The 22,904-nt window shown below is 38.3% G+C and overlaps 1 protein-coding gene across 1 annotated transcript in view; it reads left to right on the top strand.

The window, feature by feature from the left end:
• The window catches only part of CPA6 (carboxypeptidase A6), a 320,090-nt gene that overhangs the window by 224,800 nt on the left and 72,386 nt on the right, over nucleotides 1-22,904 (top strand). The window contains exons 3-6 of the mRNA XM_043601162.1: nucleotides 10,909-11,033; nucleotides 17,784-17,898; nucleotides 20,108-20,209; nucleotides 22,478-22,582. Of these exons, the coding sequence (XP_043457097.1) occupies nucleotides 10,909-11,033; nucleotides 17,784-17,898; nucleotides 20,108-20,209; nucleotides 22,478-22,582 (447 nt within the window). The remainder of the gene's footprint in view (nucleotides 1-10,908; nucleotides 11,034-17,783; nucleotides 17,899-20,107; nucleotides 20,210-22,477; nucleotides 22,583-22,904) is intronic.

Raw genomic sequence — 22,904 nt, 5'->3', positions numbered from 1 at the left:
AATACTCCATTGTCTATATATACCACATCTTCTTTATCCATTCACCAATCAATGGACATTTGAGCTCTTTCAGTACTTTGGCTATTGTTGATAGTGCTGTTATAAACATGGGGGTGCATGTGTCCCTTCGAAACAGCACACCTGTATCACTTGGATAAATGCCTAGTAGTGCAATTGCTGGGTCGTAGGGTAGTTCTATTTTTAGTTTTTTGAGGAACCTCCATACTGTTTTCCAGAGTGGCTGTACCAGCTTGTATTCCCATCTCATTGTGGTTTTTATTTGTATTTCCCTAATGATGAGTGATATTTAGCATCTTTTCATGTGTCGGTTGGCCATCTGGATGTCTTCTTTGGAAAAGTGTCAGTTCATGTCTTCTGCCCATTTCTTAACTGGGTGGTTTCTTTTTTGGCTGTTAAGTTTGATAAGTTCTTTATAGATTTTGGATAATAACCTTTATCCCATTGTCATTTGCCAATATCTTCTCCCATTCTTTTGGTTGCCTTTTAGTTTGTTGATTGTTTCCTTCACTGTGCGGAAGCTTCTTATCTTGATGAAGTCCCAATAGTTCATTTTTGCTTTTGTTTGCACTGCCTACTGAGATATGTCAAGTAAGAAGTTACTGCAGCTGAGGTCAAAGAGATTCTTGCCTGTGTTCTCCTGTAGGATTTTGATGATTTCCTGTCTCACATTTAGGTCTTTCATCCATTTTGAATTTATGTTTGTGTATGGTGTAAGAAAGTGGTCCAGTTTCATTCTTCTGCGTGTCGTTGTCTAGTTTTCCCAATACCATTTGCTGAAGAGACTTTTTTCCATTGGATACTCTTTCCTGCTTTGTCAAAGATTACTTAGCCATACATTTGTGGGTCCGTTTCCAGGTTCTCTATTCCACTGATCCATGTGTCTGTTTTTTGTGCCAGTACCATACTGCCTTGATGATTACAGCTTTGTAATACAGCTTAAAGTCCAGAATTGTGATGCCTCCAGCTTTGCTTTTCTTTTTCAACATTACCTTGGCTATTTGGGTTTTTATCTGGTTCCATACAAATTTTAGGATTGTTATCTCTAGCTCTGTGATTTCTCTTTCTCTGCTTCATTATTGGTGTATAGAAATGCAACCAATTTCTGCACAGGATTTTATATCCTGCAACTTTGCTGAATTAATATATCAGTTCTAGCAGAAAAGGGCTTTTCTTTCTAGGGGGAAGTGTGAACAAGGCTAGAAAGAACACATGGAATGTGGGCAGAAAGCTAGAGGGACTTGACCAGACAGTAAAATCAGAGGATGTTTCACTGAGGTCAGTTAATGCTCAGGAAGGACTGTTACAGAGAGGCTGTAGCAAGTGAGGGTGGGTAAAAGTTCTGAGGCCTGGTGGAAAGAGAAAAGCTTAACTAACACTTGTCAAAGTAACAGACATTTTGTTTAGATTGATCAATGGGGACAAACAATTCAGCTAACTATTAAGCAAAGAATGAGAATCTAAGGGTCTATGTCTGAGCTTGTCATAGGTAAATGAAGGGGAAATTTGTGAGGTTTTTCAAATTTATATGGGGAGAATGGTTCCTTACAGTAAGCCATTCTAGAATACAAAGGGGCCATGAGATCACTGTTTTCCAGGATCACAGGGCTCAGGTAAACTTCAAGATTTCTCTTCCATTCCTGACACAAACCATTTCATATGGAAGCCTCTGAATGATGCCTTTTATCCCCACTTCCCTCCACCTTTTCCAAGCTAACTCCTACTCACCCTTCAGTATTATGTATAAATAACACCTCTCCTGGGAAACTTTTCTCAAACTACTTCCCAAATATAATTAAACAGCCTTAGTGTGTCTTCCCTCTATAGACTAAGCATGTAATGTCTGCTTAGTCCTGGCAGGCCACGCTGTGTCTTACTCATCATTGCATCCTCAGTACATAGCTTGATTGATGGCTGAGACACTGTAGGTGCTCAGTAAAGAATGAAAGGATGTAGGGTAGTTACCATAGCTGATTTTTAGAAATCAGCCTATTCTCGTAAACAACAGAGAGACAGAACAATCTATAAATCCTCTAGGTTGTTCAAAGGATGATGATCCAGCCCTCCAGTTTGAGAATTCCTCCCTGGTCTTTTCATCAGCTAACAACTAATATAGAAAAAAATTATGTGGTTTCCATTTAATCTTCTAATTGCTTTAGAAAAATGCTTGAAAGTAACTTTTTAAAAATTTTCTTTATATATCATTTTCCATACTGACCTAATAAGTCAATATAACTGATCACTCAAAGATGATACGAGTGCAAAATTGTTGAGAGGGTCTTTTTCTTTTTAAAAAATTTTTTTTAACGTTTATTTATTTTTGAGACAGAGACAGAGAATGAACAGGGGAGGGGCAGAGAGAGAGGGAGACACAGAATCTGAAGCAGGCTACAGGCTCTGAGCTGTCAGCACAGAGCCCGACGCGGGGCTAGAACTCACAGACTGCAAGATCATGACCTGAGCCGAAGTTGGCCGCTTAACCGACTGAGCCACCCAGGCGCCCCGAGAGGGTCTTTTTCTAACTCTGAGAGTAAGAAGATAAATGTGGGTGAACTTGAAAGAGATTTTCCTAGAGAAATGTAAACCTTTATATTCAGAAAACCACACTGAGTCTGACAGAATTTATAGAGTATGAGGGGAATTTGGAAATAATGTAGTCTAAGGCCTTTATTTGTAATTAAGAAAATTAAGTCTCTGGAATATGACATAGCAAACTTAACAAAGAGCCAGAAAGAAACCATTTTTTTTATTTCCTAAGTTAGAATTTTTTTTCATGAAAGCAAAGATGAGTTTTGTTTGATTTTTGAGATAAATAATAGAATTCTTGAGTTAGCATCTGAAAAAATAAATGCATAACAAACTCTGAAGTGATTTTCCACTGAGTATTAAACCCCAGAGAATAGCCAAAAACATTTTATTGTGAATGCATTAGCATACTCTTGTTTAGTACACCAAAGTAAATACTTCTGGATGTAGCAATCACATATCATGAGAAAATTATCTATGCTAAAACCATAAATCATCAATAGAAAGTGGAGGGAAATCTCTATTACTTGATGAGATGCAGTCCAGGGGCTCTTGTCTTCAAATGTCCTTGTTAATGGATATCCAGGTGATGCATGAGATAATTTCTGATTATTTTTATCCATTCTACAAAACCAGGCTAAAAATGCTAACGCAATTCTTAAGAATAGAATTATTTTAAGCTAGCAAAATATAGTGAAACAATATTGCCTTCATCTAACAATATTGCCTTCATCTTCCTGAATGGCTGCTAGATTCTCAGAGTCTCTAGTGTAGCAGTTAGGAACCTTTCCTTAGTATTTATAAGACTTCAAGTGTTCACTTAGAGGGCAGGAATTAAGGTAGTATCGACTCTTTTATATGAAAAATGTGGTGAGCTGCAGGCGCTACAGAAAGATGCAGGGTGCCAAAGTCAGATGTCATTGAGTTTCTAATTTCTCCTGGGCAAACCATCACAGGTCTACATCCTTCATTCCATAACCCCAATGACCCTAGTACTCAAATCACCCCCCCCCAAGCCACTCTGGCCTGATAATGCAGAGTTCCCACCCCTCATCTAGCGTACCATTAGTTATCATAAGAATTTAGTAAAACAGTGATTATCCTGAGATGGGGGAAAGCAACTCCTGGCAGCCAGAAGCCAGGCTGACACGAACAGCCAGACCTTGGTGTTCTTATGTTAACCATTTTACAGAGTACCAGCATCAGACAAGACTATTCTATGTTCTTCATGAAATAAGATAAAAATAAGACCGTGTCTAAACACAGGAAAAACAAAAAATAGACCAAACCAGAAAAATGACAAAACATCCCTTGTTTTGGGTTCTTTCGTTTGTGTTTTGTTTTGTTTTGTTTTTGTGTGTAGCTAATATGACTACTGCTTCTTTATCAATTATAGTCCCAGTTGTTTCTTTCACCTTCTAGATACAATTATCAAGATATTCAGTGATGGAATTCCCTTCATTCTGATAGCGTTCAACCCAGAGAAAAATCTGAGTTCCTTAAACCCTACACAAAATCACCTAACAAAAGCCCAAATCCCCTAAATTCTTTGTCTTTCTGAGATTACCCCTTGTTGAAACAAGCCAATAAGTTAAGTCTTTTTTGACAACCCATATATTCCATCTTTGATGGGCTTCAATAATCCTTTCAGATTGGTGAATGTACCAATTAATAGTTCAGGGAAATGTTAAAAATCATTTTCTTTTCCAATGTGTGCTTTATTGAATAAATGAGACTTACTAACCAATTACGATGATAAGCATTCAGCCTTGAAGAGAATTGGATGGAAAACATGGACACCGAAACAGAACTTCCCACCTTTACCTGATGTCACTGATATAATGCTTTTCTGATAACTAGAACAGTAAAACCTTGGGTTGCAAGTAATTTGTTCTGTAAGTGTTCTGAAGGATGAGCAAACTTTTCTCATAAATTTTAACTTGGTAAGTGAGCAATATCTTGCATTACGAGTAGTACGTGCTGCAGAACATTACATGATCACAACTGAGCCAATGGTTCTTCTCTCTCTGGGATTGTGGTTGATCGTCTTCCATGCTTGGATGCTCAGTCTCAGGCTTCAGTGCTTGGCAGAAATCAATGATTTTTCAGAACATTGGAAGATGCCCACAACTGCCACTAGTGTATTTTTTGTCACTTCCAAGCACCTATGGAAAGCTCTCTGCTTTTCCATACAAGAGTAAGCTTAGGAATGCTTTGCTTCATACTAGGTCAGGCTGCTTGCAGATTTAGACCCTTTCCTCTGCTGCCTTATTGCCAGTTATGTTAAATACAGTATATAACATGCGTTTATTAATACTGTACTGTAGTCAACATCCGTGCGAGCATATGCAATGGCCCCATGCAGAAAAAGGTTGAAAAGAAAGGCGGTAAAAAGAAGATGATTATGATGGAAGTTAAGAAGGAAATCATAGAGAAATGAAAGTGGCCGAAATTGCAATATTTTATAGGAAGTCTATGTCTGCATCTCTTCCGCAGAGGAGGAGAAAAAGGCAGAAGAATCTCTCACTGCAAACGAGATTAGGGAGATGTGTAAAATGTGGAAAACAGTGTAAAATTTTGTAGAAAAGCACTACCCTAATAAGGCTGTCATAGCAGTGATAAATCTGTTTAATGACAATACAATGTCGTTAAGATCCTCAAAAAGACACAAAAGCAAGTGTCATTGGATATGTTCCTTGTTAAAGTTCATGAAAAGAAAAAGATTCCATGGAGCCAATGGATAGCAGTAATTCCATTAGTGATAGTGAAAGTTGTCCTACACAATAACCCTCCTCTCTCTTGTCTCCCTCACACCAGCCATGAAGGTTTTCAAAGGTAAGAGCAGGTTAATTTGTTTATTTTTTTCTATTATTTTGTATTCTAGTACAGTATTATAATCATTTTTATATGAATATTTTTGAGTTGTGGAATGAATCATCTGAGTTTCCATTATTTCTTATGGAGAAATTCGCTTTGATATACAAGTGCTTTGGATTACAAGCATGTTTCCAGAACAAATTATGCTCACAAACGAAGGTTTTACTGTCCTCATGCTATAGTATTAATTTCTGCTATACTGAAATTTATAAGTAATGCTTTCATTTGGACTTATCCCACTCTTGGGCCTCCACTAATTTTTATGACTATTTTAACTCCTAATTAGTTAATAACATATTTTCATCTTTCTTCAGTGGTGAAACAATGAGTTGCCTAAATTCCTGAAGACTTTTGTTGTATTTACTGGGTCTGTGCTTTAGGGAAGTGATAACTTAGCATTTTGTAGGAGAGAGAGGATGAAGCTAGGTAAAATGAGTCCCACAATTTTAACAACCTACCATATGTCTGGTTTACCAGAGACCATATTCTCTGGCTAAGTTTACCTTCCAGCAGCCCCCTGCTATTTGAAATGTTAACAAGTCATAAGAAATAGAGCAAGGACAAACAATAACCATAAAATAAAAGCATTTCTTTAACTGTGTTGCTGAAGTGGCCACTACTGGGGATATGGGGCCACTATTGGGGCCAAGCATTGGAGATATGAGAGGGAGAATTTCACAGTTTCTGCTCTCAGGAAGATAATATGAAAACAGATATTACTATTAATATGACAATTGCCCCCCAGAATATATGTCTCTAGAACTTGTGAACATGACCTAATTTGGAAAAAGAGTTTTCAGATGTACTTAAGGATCTCAAGATGAGAGCATCCAGGATTACTCAGGCCCTAAATCCAATGACAAGTATCCTTAGAAGACATGGAAGAGGAGAAGATACAGAAACAGATGAGAAGACCATGTAAAGATGGAGACGGAGATTGGTATAATGTGGCTACAAGCCAAGGAATTGCTGGAGCCCCCAGAAGCTGGAGGATCAAGGAAGGATCCTCCCCCAGAGATTTCAGAGGAAATGCTGCCCTGTCAACACCTGGATCTTGGACTTCTGACCTCCAAAACTATGAGAGACTAAATATCTTTGTTTTAACCCATCCGGTATGTTGCAATTCATTATAGCAGCCCTAGGAAACTAATATAATCACTGTAAAAAATGAGATATAATTAAAAGTTACATGAAAGCAGATAACAAAGGTACTTGACCTAAACTTGGGTGTCAGAAAACTTCTTAAGAGGTCATAGAGATCCTAAAAGAAGATTCAAGAAGGTTAAGTGGATCCAGACCAAAAAGACAATTTTAAGGGTATATAAGAGAGAGTATTTTCTGTGCATTAAGATTTTTATGTGTGCTAATATGTAATTAATATGATTATGTAAATTAAACATTAGCTGACCACAAACTTGATATTGAGGTTTCTTACTTAGAAACCTCTTATGTGATACATAAGTGCCTAACACTTTTCCAAACCAACAGAAAGTAAGAGTAAATACAGAGTAGGACTTTCCTCTCTCATGCTTCTATGTTACTTCAAGCAGCTGGGAGGCAGGCCATCTGTTCCCAAGCTGAAGAAATACCACCTGTCTTCCCATATCCACATGTAGGACTCACTCAGAAACTGCTGGGGGACACTGACTACACCTCCAGTGATACGTCAACCAGGTATGTAATCAGTCACCTGAAAGACAGGTGGATGCCTCATGGAGGCTGGACCAGGCCAGTAAGTAAACACAGCATAAGAACCAAAAGAGCCATGAAATTAGTGCTAGACTAAAATATGATATTTTTTCATTGCAGAGAAATTATTTTTGTATTTTGAATCATTTATCATTTAACAAATGACCCCTGTTCACCAGGTGCTATTTAAAGCATTTCGTATGTATTAGTTTAAGCCTAACAAATCTATAAAACATATAGTATTTATAAGCCCATTTTATAATTGAAGAAACAAGCACAGAGAGCTAAAGTAAGTTGCCCAGAGTCAGATAGCTAATAAGCAGCAGAACCAGGATTCAAGCTCAGCCTGCCTTGAATCCCAAAATTAATGCTCTTAATGACTGCATTTTCTGTAGTCTCTATAATCCCAATCTATAGCAACAACAACCAGGAAGTGTAATCATCACCTTCATTTTACAGATGAAGAATGTGAAGCCCAAAGAGATTAAGGAATTCACCCTACATCACACAGATGCTAACTGTGGACAGCCTAAATGTAATTGTAGGAAGTCAGACTCTGAAATCCAGAGAATTAACCAGCATGCTACAGTGGTTTCAAATCCAGTTGTTTGCATTAGGAAACATTCCAGCCTTACTCATATTCTTGGTGTATTTATTGGCTCCTCTCTTCCTTAAAGCCACCTACAGGTTTTAATGTCCAAATAAAGGAATAATCTCATCATAGTCTTCATTTTAATCAGAAATATGTGAAGTAGAACTTTACTGCTTCCAGCTTTTCTTTTCGTATGTGTTCAAAAAGAAAAAAAACAACAAATAGCTAATATTTTTTGAGTTTTCACTATGTGCCAGACTTCGTGCCATGTGTTTTACTTCTGTTTTTCCAACTCATCCTACAGAAAAGTCTGTAGATAGGCTTTTTAATTACGTTCCCAATACAGATAAGGAATTTGAGGCTCAGAAATGTTAAAAACCTCCCCTGAAGTCACACTCCTGATACTAGCAGGGCATTCCAGCTCAGGGCCATCAGGTTCCAAAGTCCATGCTTTTGACCATACACTAAATTTCCTCCACCTCTTAAATAGATCTGACTGTATGTGACTGGTCATCATATGAGGAAAGGAACACATGGGAACAAACACCAGATTCCAAGGCCAGAAGTTTCCGTAGAGGAGCGTTCTCTCCTTGCAATATCACATGGCTGTTTACAGCAAAACCCTGTGATAGTTGGCATACAATCTGAGGCCATCCTGACAAGGTTACTGATCCTTCATTGTCATCATCATAAAGTGTCACCCAGCTTTGCCATTCAGAGGCAGTTTACCATTCATCCAGATGGGATAACACCCTAAGGAAATGATGGTAACCTGCCCAGAGTGGGCTGATTTGAACTTTGAAATACCCACATACAATTTATAGGGCAAATAACCCCTGGCAGGAAAAACCAGGGTGTGAAACCTGCCAACCAAACCCCCTCAAACACTAAGGAGGTTGGATGTTGCTTATTCTCCTGGGGGTAGTCTCAGAAGATCCCAAAGACACTTAACCCAGTCAGCACATACGGGCACTGGAGTGTGGGCACATCCTGTGTCACCGTTTTGGAGCTGTGCATCCTTGGAAAATTGACTTCACCTCTACGAATCTGAGTCTTCTCATTCTTTAAATATATCTACCATTAGCTCCTACCTCAAGTATTATTGAAAAAATTAGAAATACCTAAAAAGTGGGTGGCACTTTAAAAATCTCACGTGAGTATTGCTGTCCCTATATCTTGTTATAAGCATATGCCTGCCACCCAGGGTTAAATACCCATGTATTATATATCCAAGAACCCTTTCCCCAAAATATTACTGGAGAAAAGCTGATAATTCATTTTAACTTATTTTCCTAATATCACAACAGTACAATTCCTGATTTTGCAAATTAGTTTTGTTTCCTTTAGATCCATTTCCTAGGAAGCCTTCTCCAGGCCATGCTATGGGGTATGTTCCTTGAATGGAACCTCCTATAGGAAAGCTACTCTGTTCTACTGGATAAGGAGTCTTATTTTAGCATGTACCCTGGAAAATGACACACAAACTAATCTCCAGGGTGGCTATTCACAGTATTTTTGGTTCTTATGGCTCTCTACCCTCCAAATAGAGCACTATTTCCTCATCTCCACTGGCATTAAGGGATGTAACAAACCTTAATATCAAAAATATGTCTCTGTAATGGGTTTAGAGGCAAGTCCCAAAGATGATTACAAGATCAGAAAATCTATCATATAAAGAAAAGAGAAAGATACCAATGTACTTTATCTCACAGAGATAAGAAACTGGCCATTCCTTACTGAAGAGTGGAACAAGAAAAAATGAAACTGTGCTGCAGTGTAAGGGATTAAGAAAAACATCTGCAATCTTGTTAAACATGGATATGAGTTAAACTAGGATTTTTTAGACTCTCCTCTTTTGGAAACTTAAAAGATGTGGTTTGGATACGTCTATTGGGGACAGGTTTGTTCAGTCCTCGATGTATCCTTGCCCAAGGGCTGACAGATGGATGAAATGACCTCTCAGCATCCCTTCCAGCCCCACACTTCTGTTTTTCTATGATTGTTGGACTAGCATGTTAGCTGAGTCAGATTTGCCCTTGCAGCTTAGTGGAGGAGTCAGCTGCTTGGGGGAAAAAAAAAAAAGAGATTTTTGTCCCCAAAACAAATGCCTTTCTGCCCTGTTCAAGATTAAATTATACCACCAGAGGTGTATTTCCTTGAGTCACAAAGTATTTTTGGTCTTTTAGAGTTCCCTAAAAGAATGAAGACACTGACACCTAAGAGAAGATAAAGTAACTAAATCTTACCAGATCAGAGATCAAGGCCCTGTACCAGACTAAGCCTGGAAATGCAGAAAGAGAAGGTCCCATGCGACATGACTGTAAAGGTGAACTGTGCCTAATCGAAAAGGTAGCTCTCGGCTTGTGCAGAAGATAGGGCTCTCCTCCCTCCCAGATGCGTTCAGTAATTCTATCAATGAATGTAAAGCACTACCTACCAGATATGGAGCATTAGACAAGGCACTGGGAACACTACAGTAAGCTAAAGAGACACAGCTCCTGCTTTCCTGCAAAACACTGGGCATGTGGTGAACATATAGTGAATTATTACATGGAGTCTATATGTATGCAACCGTGAGTTGCTGATGTGCACAAGGCTCCATTCTAGACCCTTAGAATGAGGTGGTAACCTACAGGAGCTTTACATTCTGATAGGGTTAAATCACATAATGAAAGAAGCATGAGTTGCTCTAAGAACTATGACCAGGAGACTACCCTAGCTGAAAAGTCCAACCTGACAAAGGGATGTTTCTATTGCCATGTGAAGGCTGAGTAGGAATTGGTAAAAGGCATGTGTTGGGGAAGGAAGAAATACCTGGAGAGTGTTCCATTTAAAGTTATCAAACTTTGTTGATAGCTGTTGTCAAGCTACCATAATTCACTTGGGTAGTAAAATATAAGGTAATTTATATCTTTCTTATTCAAAGATTTGTGTAATAATTTTTAAGAATATCAAAGGTAAACTTAAAACTATTTTATCTAATTTTTACCTTGTGACTTTATTGTATATTGGTCTTTATTGCTTATAAATGATGATCAAATTCTATGTGGATATGATATAATTTGGAGACCAAATTCAAATAAGAATTTTACCCTGATGGTGAAAGCATTGAGTCTAAATCCAAAATGTGACATGTTTCACGCCATGACATGGATCTTTCCCCACCTGAACTGAATATGAATTATAGGTTGGTTCCTGCACTATAGGTGGACCTGTGGCAGCCCAGCAGTATCTTCCATGTATCAAAAGGAGCAGTTACTGATGTTCATATTCCCAAAAATGGTTCCCAAGTCCTGTTAGCCTTCTTACAGGAAGCCAACATCCAGTACAAGTAAGCATTCTTTTTCACTTGTTTAATTCATTTGTACTAAACTGAACTGAATGAGAGCTGTATTCAATTCAGGTTTTTATTGAGTGCCTACAATGGCATTTTAGGTACTATTTTTCAAATTGGGGAATACAGACTTGAATGTAACACAGTTATATTCACCTTTGAAGAGCTTATTAGTGTAATAGCGAGGTGGGTGGGGAGGAACAACACTGACATCTCATTTCACCATTACCACCAAGTGATCACTGTAACACAGAAGGTCTTCTCTGAGGAATGGAGAGCACCCTAGCAATGCTTAGAAAGTGGATAAAAATGCAGGGGCAGATAAAACTTTCTGCAGGAGCAGTGACCACTAAGCAGAAGGTGAGCCTTGGAACTTACAGGCAGAGAGTACAGTGCAAGCAAAGGGAAAAAACAGTATAATACCTGTGTAGGGAACTGAAGTGGCTCAGTATTATTAGTGTACAAAATCAAGTCAGGGAGGGGCGCCTGGGTGGCTCAGTCGGTTGAGCGACCGACTTCAGCTCAGGTCATGATCTCACAATTTGTGAGTTCAAGCCCCACATCAGGCTCTGTGCTGACAGCTCAGAGCCTGGAGTCTGCTTTGGATTCTGTGTCTCCCTCTCTCTCTGCCCCTCTCCCGCTCATGCTCTCTCTCTGTCTCAGAGATAAATAAACATTAAAAAAAATTAAAAAAAAAATCAAGTCAGGGAGTAGAAACAAATAATGCTGGAGAGGTTGAGAGAAGACCAGGTTGTGGGAAGTCTGATGTAGAGGGCTAGGAGTTCAGGCTATCTAGTATGTGGTTCTGCACACTTGAAAGAGGTAAGCAAGGGAGCCATGTGTAAGTAGAGGTGGAGGGGCAATAGGAGACTACAATAGTCCAAGTAAGATGTTGTGAGGCCTTGAGTAGGGACCAGAGTAGTGGGATAAGGAAAGCTTTAAAAAAAAAAAGTGAATAGGCAAAACCACCTGGACTCTGCACTTAGTTGGATGTAGGTGGAAAAAGAAGAAATCGAAAACAACCTCAAATCTTCTAGCTTAGGTGATTGAGTAGATAGATTCAAATAAATTTGGATATTTGGTTTGGTTTTTTTTTTTTTTTAAAGAATCGTTAAATAGTAAGAATGGAGCAAATGGAAGATAGTCACAGAAGTTAAGAAATGAGAGACTTTCAGGAGGGAGAACATCAGTGATGCCACGTGGTGCAGTAATATCCAGCAAGAAAAGGACTGACTGGTTTCCTTTGGATTTGGCAATGGAAATTGTGTTGGTAACTCTCTTGGTGGGATTATATTGTCAGGAGCAGAAGACATAGAAAGTACAGAGAAGTGACTAGGAGGTGAGAACATGAAGAAGCAGAGCAGAGTACTGCTCCTAGAAGTTAAAATAAGCTGAGAGGCAGAGAATGAGGAGTGACTACAAGGAGATGCAGCATCAATGACTGCTTCAAATTTCGGATTTTAGGGGGTAGGGGGAAACTTTTGTATGTCTGTAGGCTGAAGGGAGGGACCAGTAGGGAAGGACACACTGATGGTACAGGATAGAATGCACCAATGGAGAAATGGGTTTGAGCACTAGAAAGGATGCCTTATCCGGGAAGACTGAAGAGGTAAATGTGAGTCTAGTTAAGATTATAAAGAGGAGAGTCAACAAGTTGAAAGAGATCATAACTAAGGGCTAAATTTTCTACATGGAATAAGAAGCAAAATTATCTACTGAAAGGGAAGAAACTAGCTAAAGAGGGTTACCAAGAGAAAAGCTGGGGGTTTTGTTGCAAAGAGTTGAGATTTTGTTGGATTAGGACCACAGAAAGGTCAGAATCAAAGAAGTTGAGGTTCCTAGTGAGATACTAGCTTAAGTATTCATCCATGGCATCAAATATGGATAGGAAAAGAGAAGAGTCTAGGAGGAATTATGTAGTCAAATTTAAGAATCAAGAGAGGTATAATGATCTTTATATTGAAAGAAGATACAGCATGACTGAGGGCAACAAGGAAATGGAGGGAAGAAAATCTTGACAAAGTGTAGGTTAAGATTAAGAGTCCTGGTGTAGAACATTCATGGCTGGTGACAAGATTCAGGTGTTAGTCATGGAGGTCATGGCTGAAATGGAGTGTAAATCATTGAGACTGATGTGATTGAGAATGGATGGACTAAATCACCAGAGAATCATCATAGCAGCTTTGAATCTCATTGGCTGATGACAAGATTAGAGGTGGAGAGACAGATGTGCTCCTGGGACAGTAATATCAGAAAGTACCCAGGAGTCAGAGGAAAGAAACAAGGAATGGCATGATGCTGAAGGCAGGATGAGCTTTTTCTGGAAGTTAGAAGATTGATGAGGAAGCATGTGAGAATGCTGGGGTTCAGGAGAATGCTGACCTCCTTCCCTTTGGTCCCATGATAGGTGATGTGGTGAAAGAGAAAGCCACAAAAGAATCTGTCCTTGAGAGAATTCCATTTCTATTAGGGCAAGAATATGAAAAGAGAGAGTTCTCTGAAGAGACGAGAATACAGGAAGTTTATTTACAGAGAAAGCACGATTCCAGCAGACACAAGGGAAAAGGAAGTGGTGGAGAGATAGAAAGTCAATGCAGGATCTGGGCAGAGAAGTGCAGTGTAGTGAATCAATGACATGGGAAGGAATGACCTGCCTTTCATTTGGAAACTTAGGATTTCAGGGCTGTGAAGCATATTTGTAAATGACTAACTTCAATTACTCCAACTTCTTAGCAAATGGTTGTACTATCAAAACTGGCACAAAGATCCCTGATGATGTCTGGTAAGGCCTGGGATGGGCCTGCGGCTCTGTGAGTCCATGGTGAAAGTCCTAGTCTCTCTGGAAGGCTGAGCCACAGGGTGCAAAGTGACAGTGACATTCCTCCCTGGTCCACACAAATACTTCCCTGCCAGAAAGATAATTACAGCCTTATTAAAGTACTTATATGCTTTTTGCAGAAAGGTACTTTATCTGTCCTTCTAGAACAGGGCAGAGTCACAGCTGTGCATAAAACTATTGTTCATATTGAACACATTTTAGTCATCACTATAACTTTGAAGGTGTGCTTTGATTCTCTGAATGCCTGGAAGGAAGGAGCTTAGTAATTATATCTATAGGTGCTCAGCAACAACTCACATGCTTCATTAATTATAATTCAGTAGAAAGGAATATACCAGTTATTTTAACAAGTCTCTATTTCCTGCCATTAAATATAGGTCATGCGGAACTGATATAGAATAAAATATCACACTTTATGTCACAGAGAATAGAGTCTAAAAAATGAGTATTTTAAATCAGTTGTCTCCTCATGGAGGACAATCATTTAGAATTATTCATTTTGTTGGTCCCGAGATAATAACACATAAGAGTCGATTAAATTCCACAGGGCAGTAGATAGAGATCATTTTAATTGACTTTTATTATTGTAGCCTGGGGTATTTCCAAAAGATTATCATTAACTCTGTACAACTATACATAATATATAGCTGTAGTCATCTTTAAGGAAGAGATAATGTGACCTCATGTGTCTGGCCCCTAGGTAATCAGCCCCTCTCAATGACATGAAAGATGAGATGATTCATTCTGTCATAAAAAATTCAATCATTTTATAAATTAAATACCTGTAAAAATTGGCAGTGGAATTTCAAATATTGAGCCTCACTCACCCACCCTGGAAGCTTTGGGGACATGGTTTTACACTGAATGTTGACATCACTTGGAAAGTTTTCAGTGGCTCTGGTCGCTGTTATATTATAGTACATGCACCTAGGGTAGGGATAATCATAAATCACAAAGGACTAAGAAAATACAACACTTACAAATGCCATTTTGATCTCCTTCTCATTATTCTGCTGGTGTCAACTATTTGACAAGGAAAATGAGGCTAGACCTGCCACACCACAATTATTTTAATTTTCAGGTTGGTCTTTTAGGGTCTGTATTAAGGGATAGTCGTTGAATAGAGACCTGTATTAGTTTGCTAGGGCTGTCATAACAAATCCCATAGACTGGCTGGCTTAAAAAGCAAAAATGTAATGTCTCATGATTCCAGAGGCTGGAAGACTGAAATGAAGGTGTGGTCAGAGTTGGTTCCTTCTGAGGTCTGTGAGGGAAGGACCTGTCCAGGCCTCTCTCCTTGGTTTGTAAGATGGACATCTTTGCCTCTTCATATCTTCCCTCTGCTTGTGTCTTTGTGTAGCAATTTCCCCCATTTTTTAAAATTGTGGTAAAATATGCAATATGAAATTTACCATTTTAACCATTTTAAATATACAATTCAGTGACATTAAGTGCATTCACATTATACAACCATTAACACCATACACCTCCAGAACTTTTCCATTTTCCCAAACTGAATTTCCTCTTTTTTAAATGTTTATTTTTGAGAGGGAGAGGGAGTGCACACTTACATGTGTGTGACCTGGGAAGGGGTAGAGAGGGAGACAGAGGATCCAAAGCAAGCTCTGTGCTGACAGCAGAGAGCACAATGTGGGGCCAGAACTCACAAACTATGAGATCATGACCTGAGCCAAAGTCAGACACTTAACCACTTAACTGACTGAGCCACCCAGGTGCCCCTGAATTGCCTCTTTTTATAAGGACACCAGTCATATTGGATTAGAATACATCCTAGTGACCTCAGTGTAATTACATCTGCAACTATCCTACTTCCAAATAAGGTCACATTCTGTGGTGCTGGGGGTTAGGACTCCAACATACAAATTGAGGGAGAAGGGGACACCATTCAACTCATAACAGATCCCCACACACAATGGATTTAATCACAGATAATTTATTTCTCCCTCGTGCGACAGTCCAGAGGTCCAGAAGCTGTTGCTGTGATAGTACAGCCCTCACTGTTGTGATGATAACTGCCTCTCTTGCTGCAAAGCTAATGACTAGACACTGGAGTGCTGAGTCCAGCAACCTCGACTTTCCCTGAACAGTCACATTTATGACCTTGACATGGTCACAGCAACAGCAGGAGATGGCCACTGCATTTCTTAACTTCCTATCGTACCAGTGTTCACAAATTTGTACCCGGGACCCTAGCTGCAAGAGAGTCAAGAAAAAGTAATTTGGGGGTTCCCAGCCCTTGCAGTACAAGAAGTCCATATGGAGAGTAGGCAGCTAACCATATCTAGCACAGACACTCAAGAGAGGAAAAAGGAAACAAGGGTCAGCTATATTCTCATATTCTCTTCCATTTGTTTTTTTTTTCTTCCATTTGTATTTAATATGGAAACTGAGAGGACTAATACCAGTGGGTTTCCAGATTTAATTAGCCTAAATTATTTGTTTCCAGATCATTAGCCTAAATATCCCAACAATATATTAAAATCACTAGGTGAGCTTTTAAAAAGGACTTCTACCTATTCACAGATATTCTTGTCTATGCAGGGCCCAGTGTGGCTTTTTTTTAAGTTTATTTATTTTTAAGTAATCTCTACACCCAACCTGGGGCTCCATCTCATGACCCCAAGATCAAATGAGCCAGCCAGGCACCTCAGTGTGGCATAGTTTTTAAAGCTCACGGGTGACTTTAAAGCAATGCAACTCAAGAATCACTGGCCTAAATGACTAAACAAATATTAGGAAATCCAAAAACTAGCTCCATATGGCACTTGGAGATTTCAAAAGGAGACAGAGAAGCCCAAGAGTTTAATCATCAAAGGAGCTAATATCCAACTGGAATGATTCCATACAACTTGAAACTAAAAAACTTTACATGATAATTTTCTTACTTTGGTGAAAACACTAGCAAACTTGACTAGAAAATATTAGGATAAATCTTTTGTAGGAGCAATTCTCCATTAGAATTATTTTGACAGTTCTCTGAATGGGCATTTCATTATGCGATTAGTAATATGTTAAGTCATTTATCAATTAACAATGATAAATGATATAGAATCTAAGAATCAATTAAGAGGCATAGTTTTTTTGCACTGAAACTCCTAGGAAAATACTGTCTTTCTAAAGGGAACAATGGTGATTCTATCAAGAGCTGCCAAACAAACAGATGTATCCACATCAGAACTTCTTAACTTTCTGGTGATAAATGTGAGGAATTGCTCTTACCTTGAGTGGAAACAAGTTTCACTTGTTTATTTTTAGAAGGTCTGTCCACCCTGAAAATAATGCAAACCCAATATACCCCAACTCAATTTTGCAAAAATTTAAACATTTTTTTAAACCTTTGAAAACTTTTCATATTGTGTTGCCTTGTCTTGTTTTGGTGTTCCTAATGTCACATTGGGCTTAGAGTCTAAAGACTAGAATCCAGGTTCACATTCCAAGCTCAAACTCTAGCTCTGTTCTCACTAGCAGATGATATTGGCAAGTTCTTGACCCTTTTGAGGCTCATTTTCCCCATTTGTAAAATTTAAGAGTAAAATTTACCTTATAGGTTTGTTAACTAAGCTTGTGTACGTAAAATACATAGTGCGGTGCCTAAGTAGGTATTCAATAAATGTAAATGCCCATACCCATCATTCGGTTCTTGTAGCTGCACAATACATGGTAGTAATTATTATTATTTGAGACAATCTTCTTTAATTTTACATTTTCATTACCCAATTTAACAGTTTCTATTTCCCAAAAGAGAATACTTTCCCAACATTTGGTATTTTTAGAAATGTCATTATTTGCTATATTCTTTTTCACTGATGCATGATTTTCTTTTGATATTGCCTGATTTTTATATGCTCTCCATTCAATTTTCATCATGTCTATCATTTCAAATCCAGGATCCTCATAGAAGATCTTCAGAAAACACTGGAAAAGGCAAGCAGTTTGCGAACCCAGAGAAATCGAAGATACCTTTCTGGATATAATTATGAAGTTTATCACTCCTTAGAAGAAGTATGTAATCAAAGGAACTTTCATTCTTTTTAATAAGTGCATCTTTATCATTCAGGTCTAATGATTGGGAGAGAAGCATAAAGACAGAGGCAGGGGCTATATGAAGAATACATATAGCTCTTATATTGTCTAGCCACCTCAGTTCAATCATCCCTTCTATTAAGCCTTTAAAAGAAGTAGCAAAATAATTTGAATTTCATTTGCTTTACCCAACCCACCCCTACAGAGGACATGGAAGTACAACGTAAAAGCAAGGGAATGTTCCTATAATTGGAGTTGTGAAAACCTTAACTAAAAAAGCATGGAAGGTAGATCTAGTCAGAGTTTGAAGGCAATGATTTGGTTGAGGGATGGAATGAATTTTGATGCTCGCTCCACAGCGTCTGCACAGGTTGGGACCTCCCACAGGCCAGGCTTCATTTGTGGAAACTCAGGGCCTTTTAACATGTTATTTACTCTTCCTAGTATTTATTCTATAGCAACTTCATTCCCACAACCACATCTTTGACTATTTCACCTGGACAATAGTTACTCCTTCAATATCAGATCAAGCAAAAAGATGGCTATTTCTATTTTCCCAGATTGGATTAGAACTCCCCAGCTCCAACCCCAGCTTATTACATGTACCCACAGCACATGGGTAGAATATCTATCATAGTTTTTATACACATAATTTTAGGATTATTTGATTAATGCCTTAGTTGTCCTCAAGTTCCAAAGCAAGTTTCATGAGGACAGGCCATTTCTTAAATGCATTTTTAAAAATTTTTTTAATGTTTATTTATTTTTGAAAGAGAGAGCGAGAGAGCAAACATGAGTGGTAGAGGGGCAGGGAGAGAGAGACACACACACAGATTCCAAAGCAGGCTCCAGGCTCCACACTGTCAGCCCAGAGCCCGATGAGAGGCTGGAACTCACAAACTGTGAGATCATGACCTGAGCTGAAGTCGGACATTTATCCGACTGAGCCACCCAGGACAGGCCATTACTTTCTTGTTCACCACTATATCCATAGTGGCAAGCAAATAGAGACCTCCAAATAGGTAGCTGACGACAGAATGAATAAATTAATAAATACACACATTTTCCATGCTTCCCCTGAATTGAGCAAAGGAATGTCAAAAACAGAATTAATGAGATCCTGTTATATTCTTAGGAGAATTTTTGGTCCTCTTGATAGTTCTTTTCAAAATTATTTTCACATGTTTCTTGTTTCAACATATATTTTAGAAGCTTGAAATTAGAAGCAATGGAAGTTTTAGATAACCTGGAACACAGAAGTGCTATAACATGCACTAGAAAAAAAGTCAAATTTTAAAACTATATGTAGATATGTACATACATATACATACATACGTATATATACACACATACATAGATGTATATATATATATACACACACACAAGATATATATATATCCTGCTCATTAGACTCAATAAGAATAGAAAGGAAAGCAAATATAGATACTTCTCAAAATCTGCTTTTTCAGCACAGACTCTCTTGCACATCATGGAACAGCGGACACTTCTGTGTGATTTCCTTATTCGTAGTAAAGCTTTTAAGTCAGAAATGTCATCCATATTTCTAAGTGCCTTATTCATCCATCTCAAATATTCCTTCTCCTGATGACAGATAAGTGTGTGTGACTGGATCAATGCAAATCTATCACTGTTCTTGGGGAAATTATTCAAAAAATGCCCTCTGATGGCTTGGATAACCTTTAAAGGCAGAAGACAATGCCTTTTTCTTAGCATCTTCTGTTCAGTGACAAATTGCAATATATAGGACTTTAATAGACACTTTGAAGTAGTTTGGATGGTTTTCGTGAAGGTGATTTATTTCTTTTCCTCTTAAGTACTTAGGGGGAAAATGGAAATAAATTTTTATCTTGAAAAGAACCCAGAACACATTGATTAATTTTCTGTAAATCTCTGCCATCAAGATATTAATGACAAATGGTAGTAGAAGGTATGCTCTAAAAGGGGAACAATATAAAGACATGAAGCTACTATTTGTAAAGACAGAAAATAAAATATAGTCTTAAGTATCTTGAAGAAAATTAAAAACACAAAATTGGTTTTTGTCCAACTTTATAGTCATGTATGTCCTTTGAGTTCTGAGACCTATTATTGCCTTTTGTTACCTTTTGTTCTCTGAAGGCTCCATAATTGTGAAAGTCTGACATGGTTTTTATTTATCTGATTTTAGATTCAAAATTGGATGCATCATCTGAATAAAACTCATTCAGGCCTCATTCATGTGTTCTCTATTGGAAAATCATATGAAGGAAGGTCTCTTTTTGTTTTAAAGGTAAAAATAAATTATTAACAAAATAAATATTTATTAAACATTCATCCTTTTCACGTTTGACTTATGGGGAAAAGAAAAGAAATGGTCTTTCACGGCGTCTCATACTTAACATCGTTTTAATTTAAGAAAAAATTTCCCTTAGATTTTTGGGCCATATTTAATTTTTACCATTGAGTATTCCAGAGAATGCTGTTTCTAACATATTCAGAGTTACTGATGCCCTTAAAAATAATGGCTTTCAAAATTATTTATGAGCTGGTGCTACTCAAGGTGAACCAGTGAAACACTACATAAATTTGTAAGCAGATATGCATTCTTCCCAGCTGTTGACCCTGAGTTCTCTTCCAGCTACTGACCCAGAGCTCTCCATCCCTTCTCAGCCAAGCATCTAACAAGATTTCCTATGGGGGCAGCTGGGTGGCCCAGTTGGTTAAGCATCCAACTTTGGCTCATGATCTCGCTATTTGTGAGTTCACGCCCACATCTGGTTCTGCACTGACAGTGCAGAGTCCATTTAGAATTCTCCCTCTCTCTCCCACTCTTTTTGCTCCTCCCTGCTCACGTGCACACTCTCGAAAGAAAGAAAGAAAGAAAGAAAGAAAGAAAGAAAGAAAGAAAAGCTTAAAAAGAGTTACCTATATCACTGTCTCTATTTCTTCACTTCCCATTCAGACTCACTGGCCTTTGGCCCCAAAGCTCCTCTAAAACTTGTCTTGATGAGATCAGCAATGACTCCTAATTGGTTCTCTTCCTGTCTCTCTGACCATTCAGTGGCTCATTCACTGGCTCTTCTCCTCCTGCCTTTCCAGTGGGTTCTGTTCATCCCAGGACTCCATGCTCAGATGTGCTGTCCCTCCACTAGCCTTTCTAGATGAACACATCCACCCTATGGTCTCAATAATCATTCCATATTCAGTGAAGTCCACCTTCTGGACTTTTACATTCATATTCCATTGCCTACTTGACCTTCTCATCTGAATATTCACAAAAGTACTTCAAGCTCACAATGGCATTGCTGTGATTGCAGTTAAGAAACATGAGCATCATCCTAAATTCCTCTGCCTTGCTTTCACCACTTCCTTTAAATCTACCACCAAGAACTGATGATTTTTTCTTCTAAGTATCTTTTGGATCTGCTCCAATTCCTCCTCTGTCTTCCCTGCTGTTGCCATAATTTATCTCTGGATCTCTTCTCCCTGGACTATTGCAGTAAGGGCCTCAGTACTGAACTTTCTTTCAAGTCCCCATCCTCTCCTGTCTCATACTGTCATCCATCACTGCTGTTAGTGTGCTTGTATCCATTCCTCTGTGTCTCTCTTTCACATACGCATACACTTCTGTGTCCACCTGCCATTTCTTCCTTGTACCCCAAAAGCCCATTCTTCAAAGAGGATGTTCCCAGATTCTCTTCCAAGCTTGAGATGCCTTCTTCTAACTTGTCTTCTGGACCAGCTCCAAGTCTTACTCAAGTACTTAAGTGTTTCTCGTCTGAAAAGCCTTCTCCTACTCCCCAGGAAAATTACACGTAACGCCTCCCATGTTCCCTAAGCAACTTATGCATCTTCACATCATAATGGTTAATTGTTCCCATGTCTGCCCTCCCTACCAGCATATAAATTCCTTGTCTTTTCTTCTTTGAATCTCCAGTGTCAAGAACAATATCCCCAAAGGATTTCCTGAAGTGTTAGTTGAGTGAAGTAATGAATGAAAACTAGATTCCCTATGAAATAATGTTAATAGCTACCTATTTATTACTGAGTTAGAAACCACATTTAAGTAATATTGATATAATAGGATTATAAAGACAAATCTGTCACTTGATTCTACAAATCAAATTGTTTTGCTTTTCCATTTTGTGTCGTAATAAAATTTGACTTTGTCCACCTATAAAACATAGTTATTACTTAAAGAAATATTCCTTGGGAATTTGAAGCTGATTGTCTTAGAATGCTTGGGAGGACGGGGAATTTAGCATTTTACTTAACAGTCACAAATTATATTAAAGGAGAAGCAAGCATATTTTTAAGGGATTGCCCTTTTTGTGTATTTTCCAGTTATTTGATTTGTAATTCAGGCAATAAAGTCATTGTTTCTGCATAAACAAGCCTGCACTTCTGGAAAGATAGGAAATCTCTTTATCTTTTTTGTGAGTTACCTAATTAATCAAACTATAGTGAAGAACTATTCTGAAACCTTATTAAATTATGCTTTTCAGTGAATCTAAAAATAAAAGCCTGACTTGGTTACTATGAACACTCTTGTTTTCAGCTGGGCAGAAGATCACGAACTTACAAAAGAGCTGTCTGGATAGACTGTGGTATTCATGCAAGAGAATGGATTGGTCCTGCCTTTTGTCAGTGGTTTGTAAAAGAAGTAAGTTAAACCCTTTATGCAATGTCCATTTCAGCTAATTGATGCTTCCCATGTGTTTTTATTCAGTTCAAGGAACAAAGCCAGCAACTGGAAGCCAGCAATACCTGATTGAGTAATAATAACACCTTGATTTTGCTGGGTCACTTTCATGTTTCTGAAGACCTCTCATAACCTGGCTCAGTTTATCCTCACCTCTGCCCTTAGAGGTTGGAGTTGCCAACACTCATTAAAGAGAAAGAATCAGTTTCAGAGCATTTATGAATTCGTAAACAAATTAGAAATCAGCCAGGTAGCTGATATGTGGCAAAAAGATAAACATCCA

The sequence above is a fragment of the Prionailurus bengalensis genome, chromosome F2 (genome assembly GCF_016509475.1).
Source record: "Prionailurus bengalensis isolate Pbe53 chromosome F2, Fcat_Pben_1.1_paternal_pri, whole genome shotgun sequence".
NCBI classification, from domain to species: domain Eukaryota; kingdom Metazoa; phylum Chordata; class Mammalia; order Carnivora; family Felidae; genus Prionailurus; species Prionailurus bengalensis.
The sequence above is the reverse complement of the archived record's forward strand: the minus strand, read 5'-3'. Positions and strand labels throughout refer to the sequence as shown.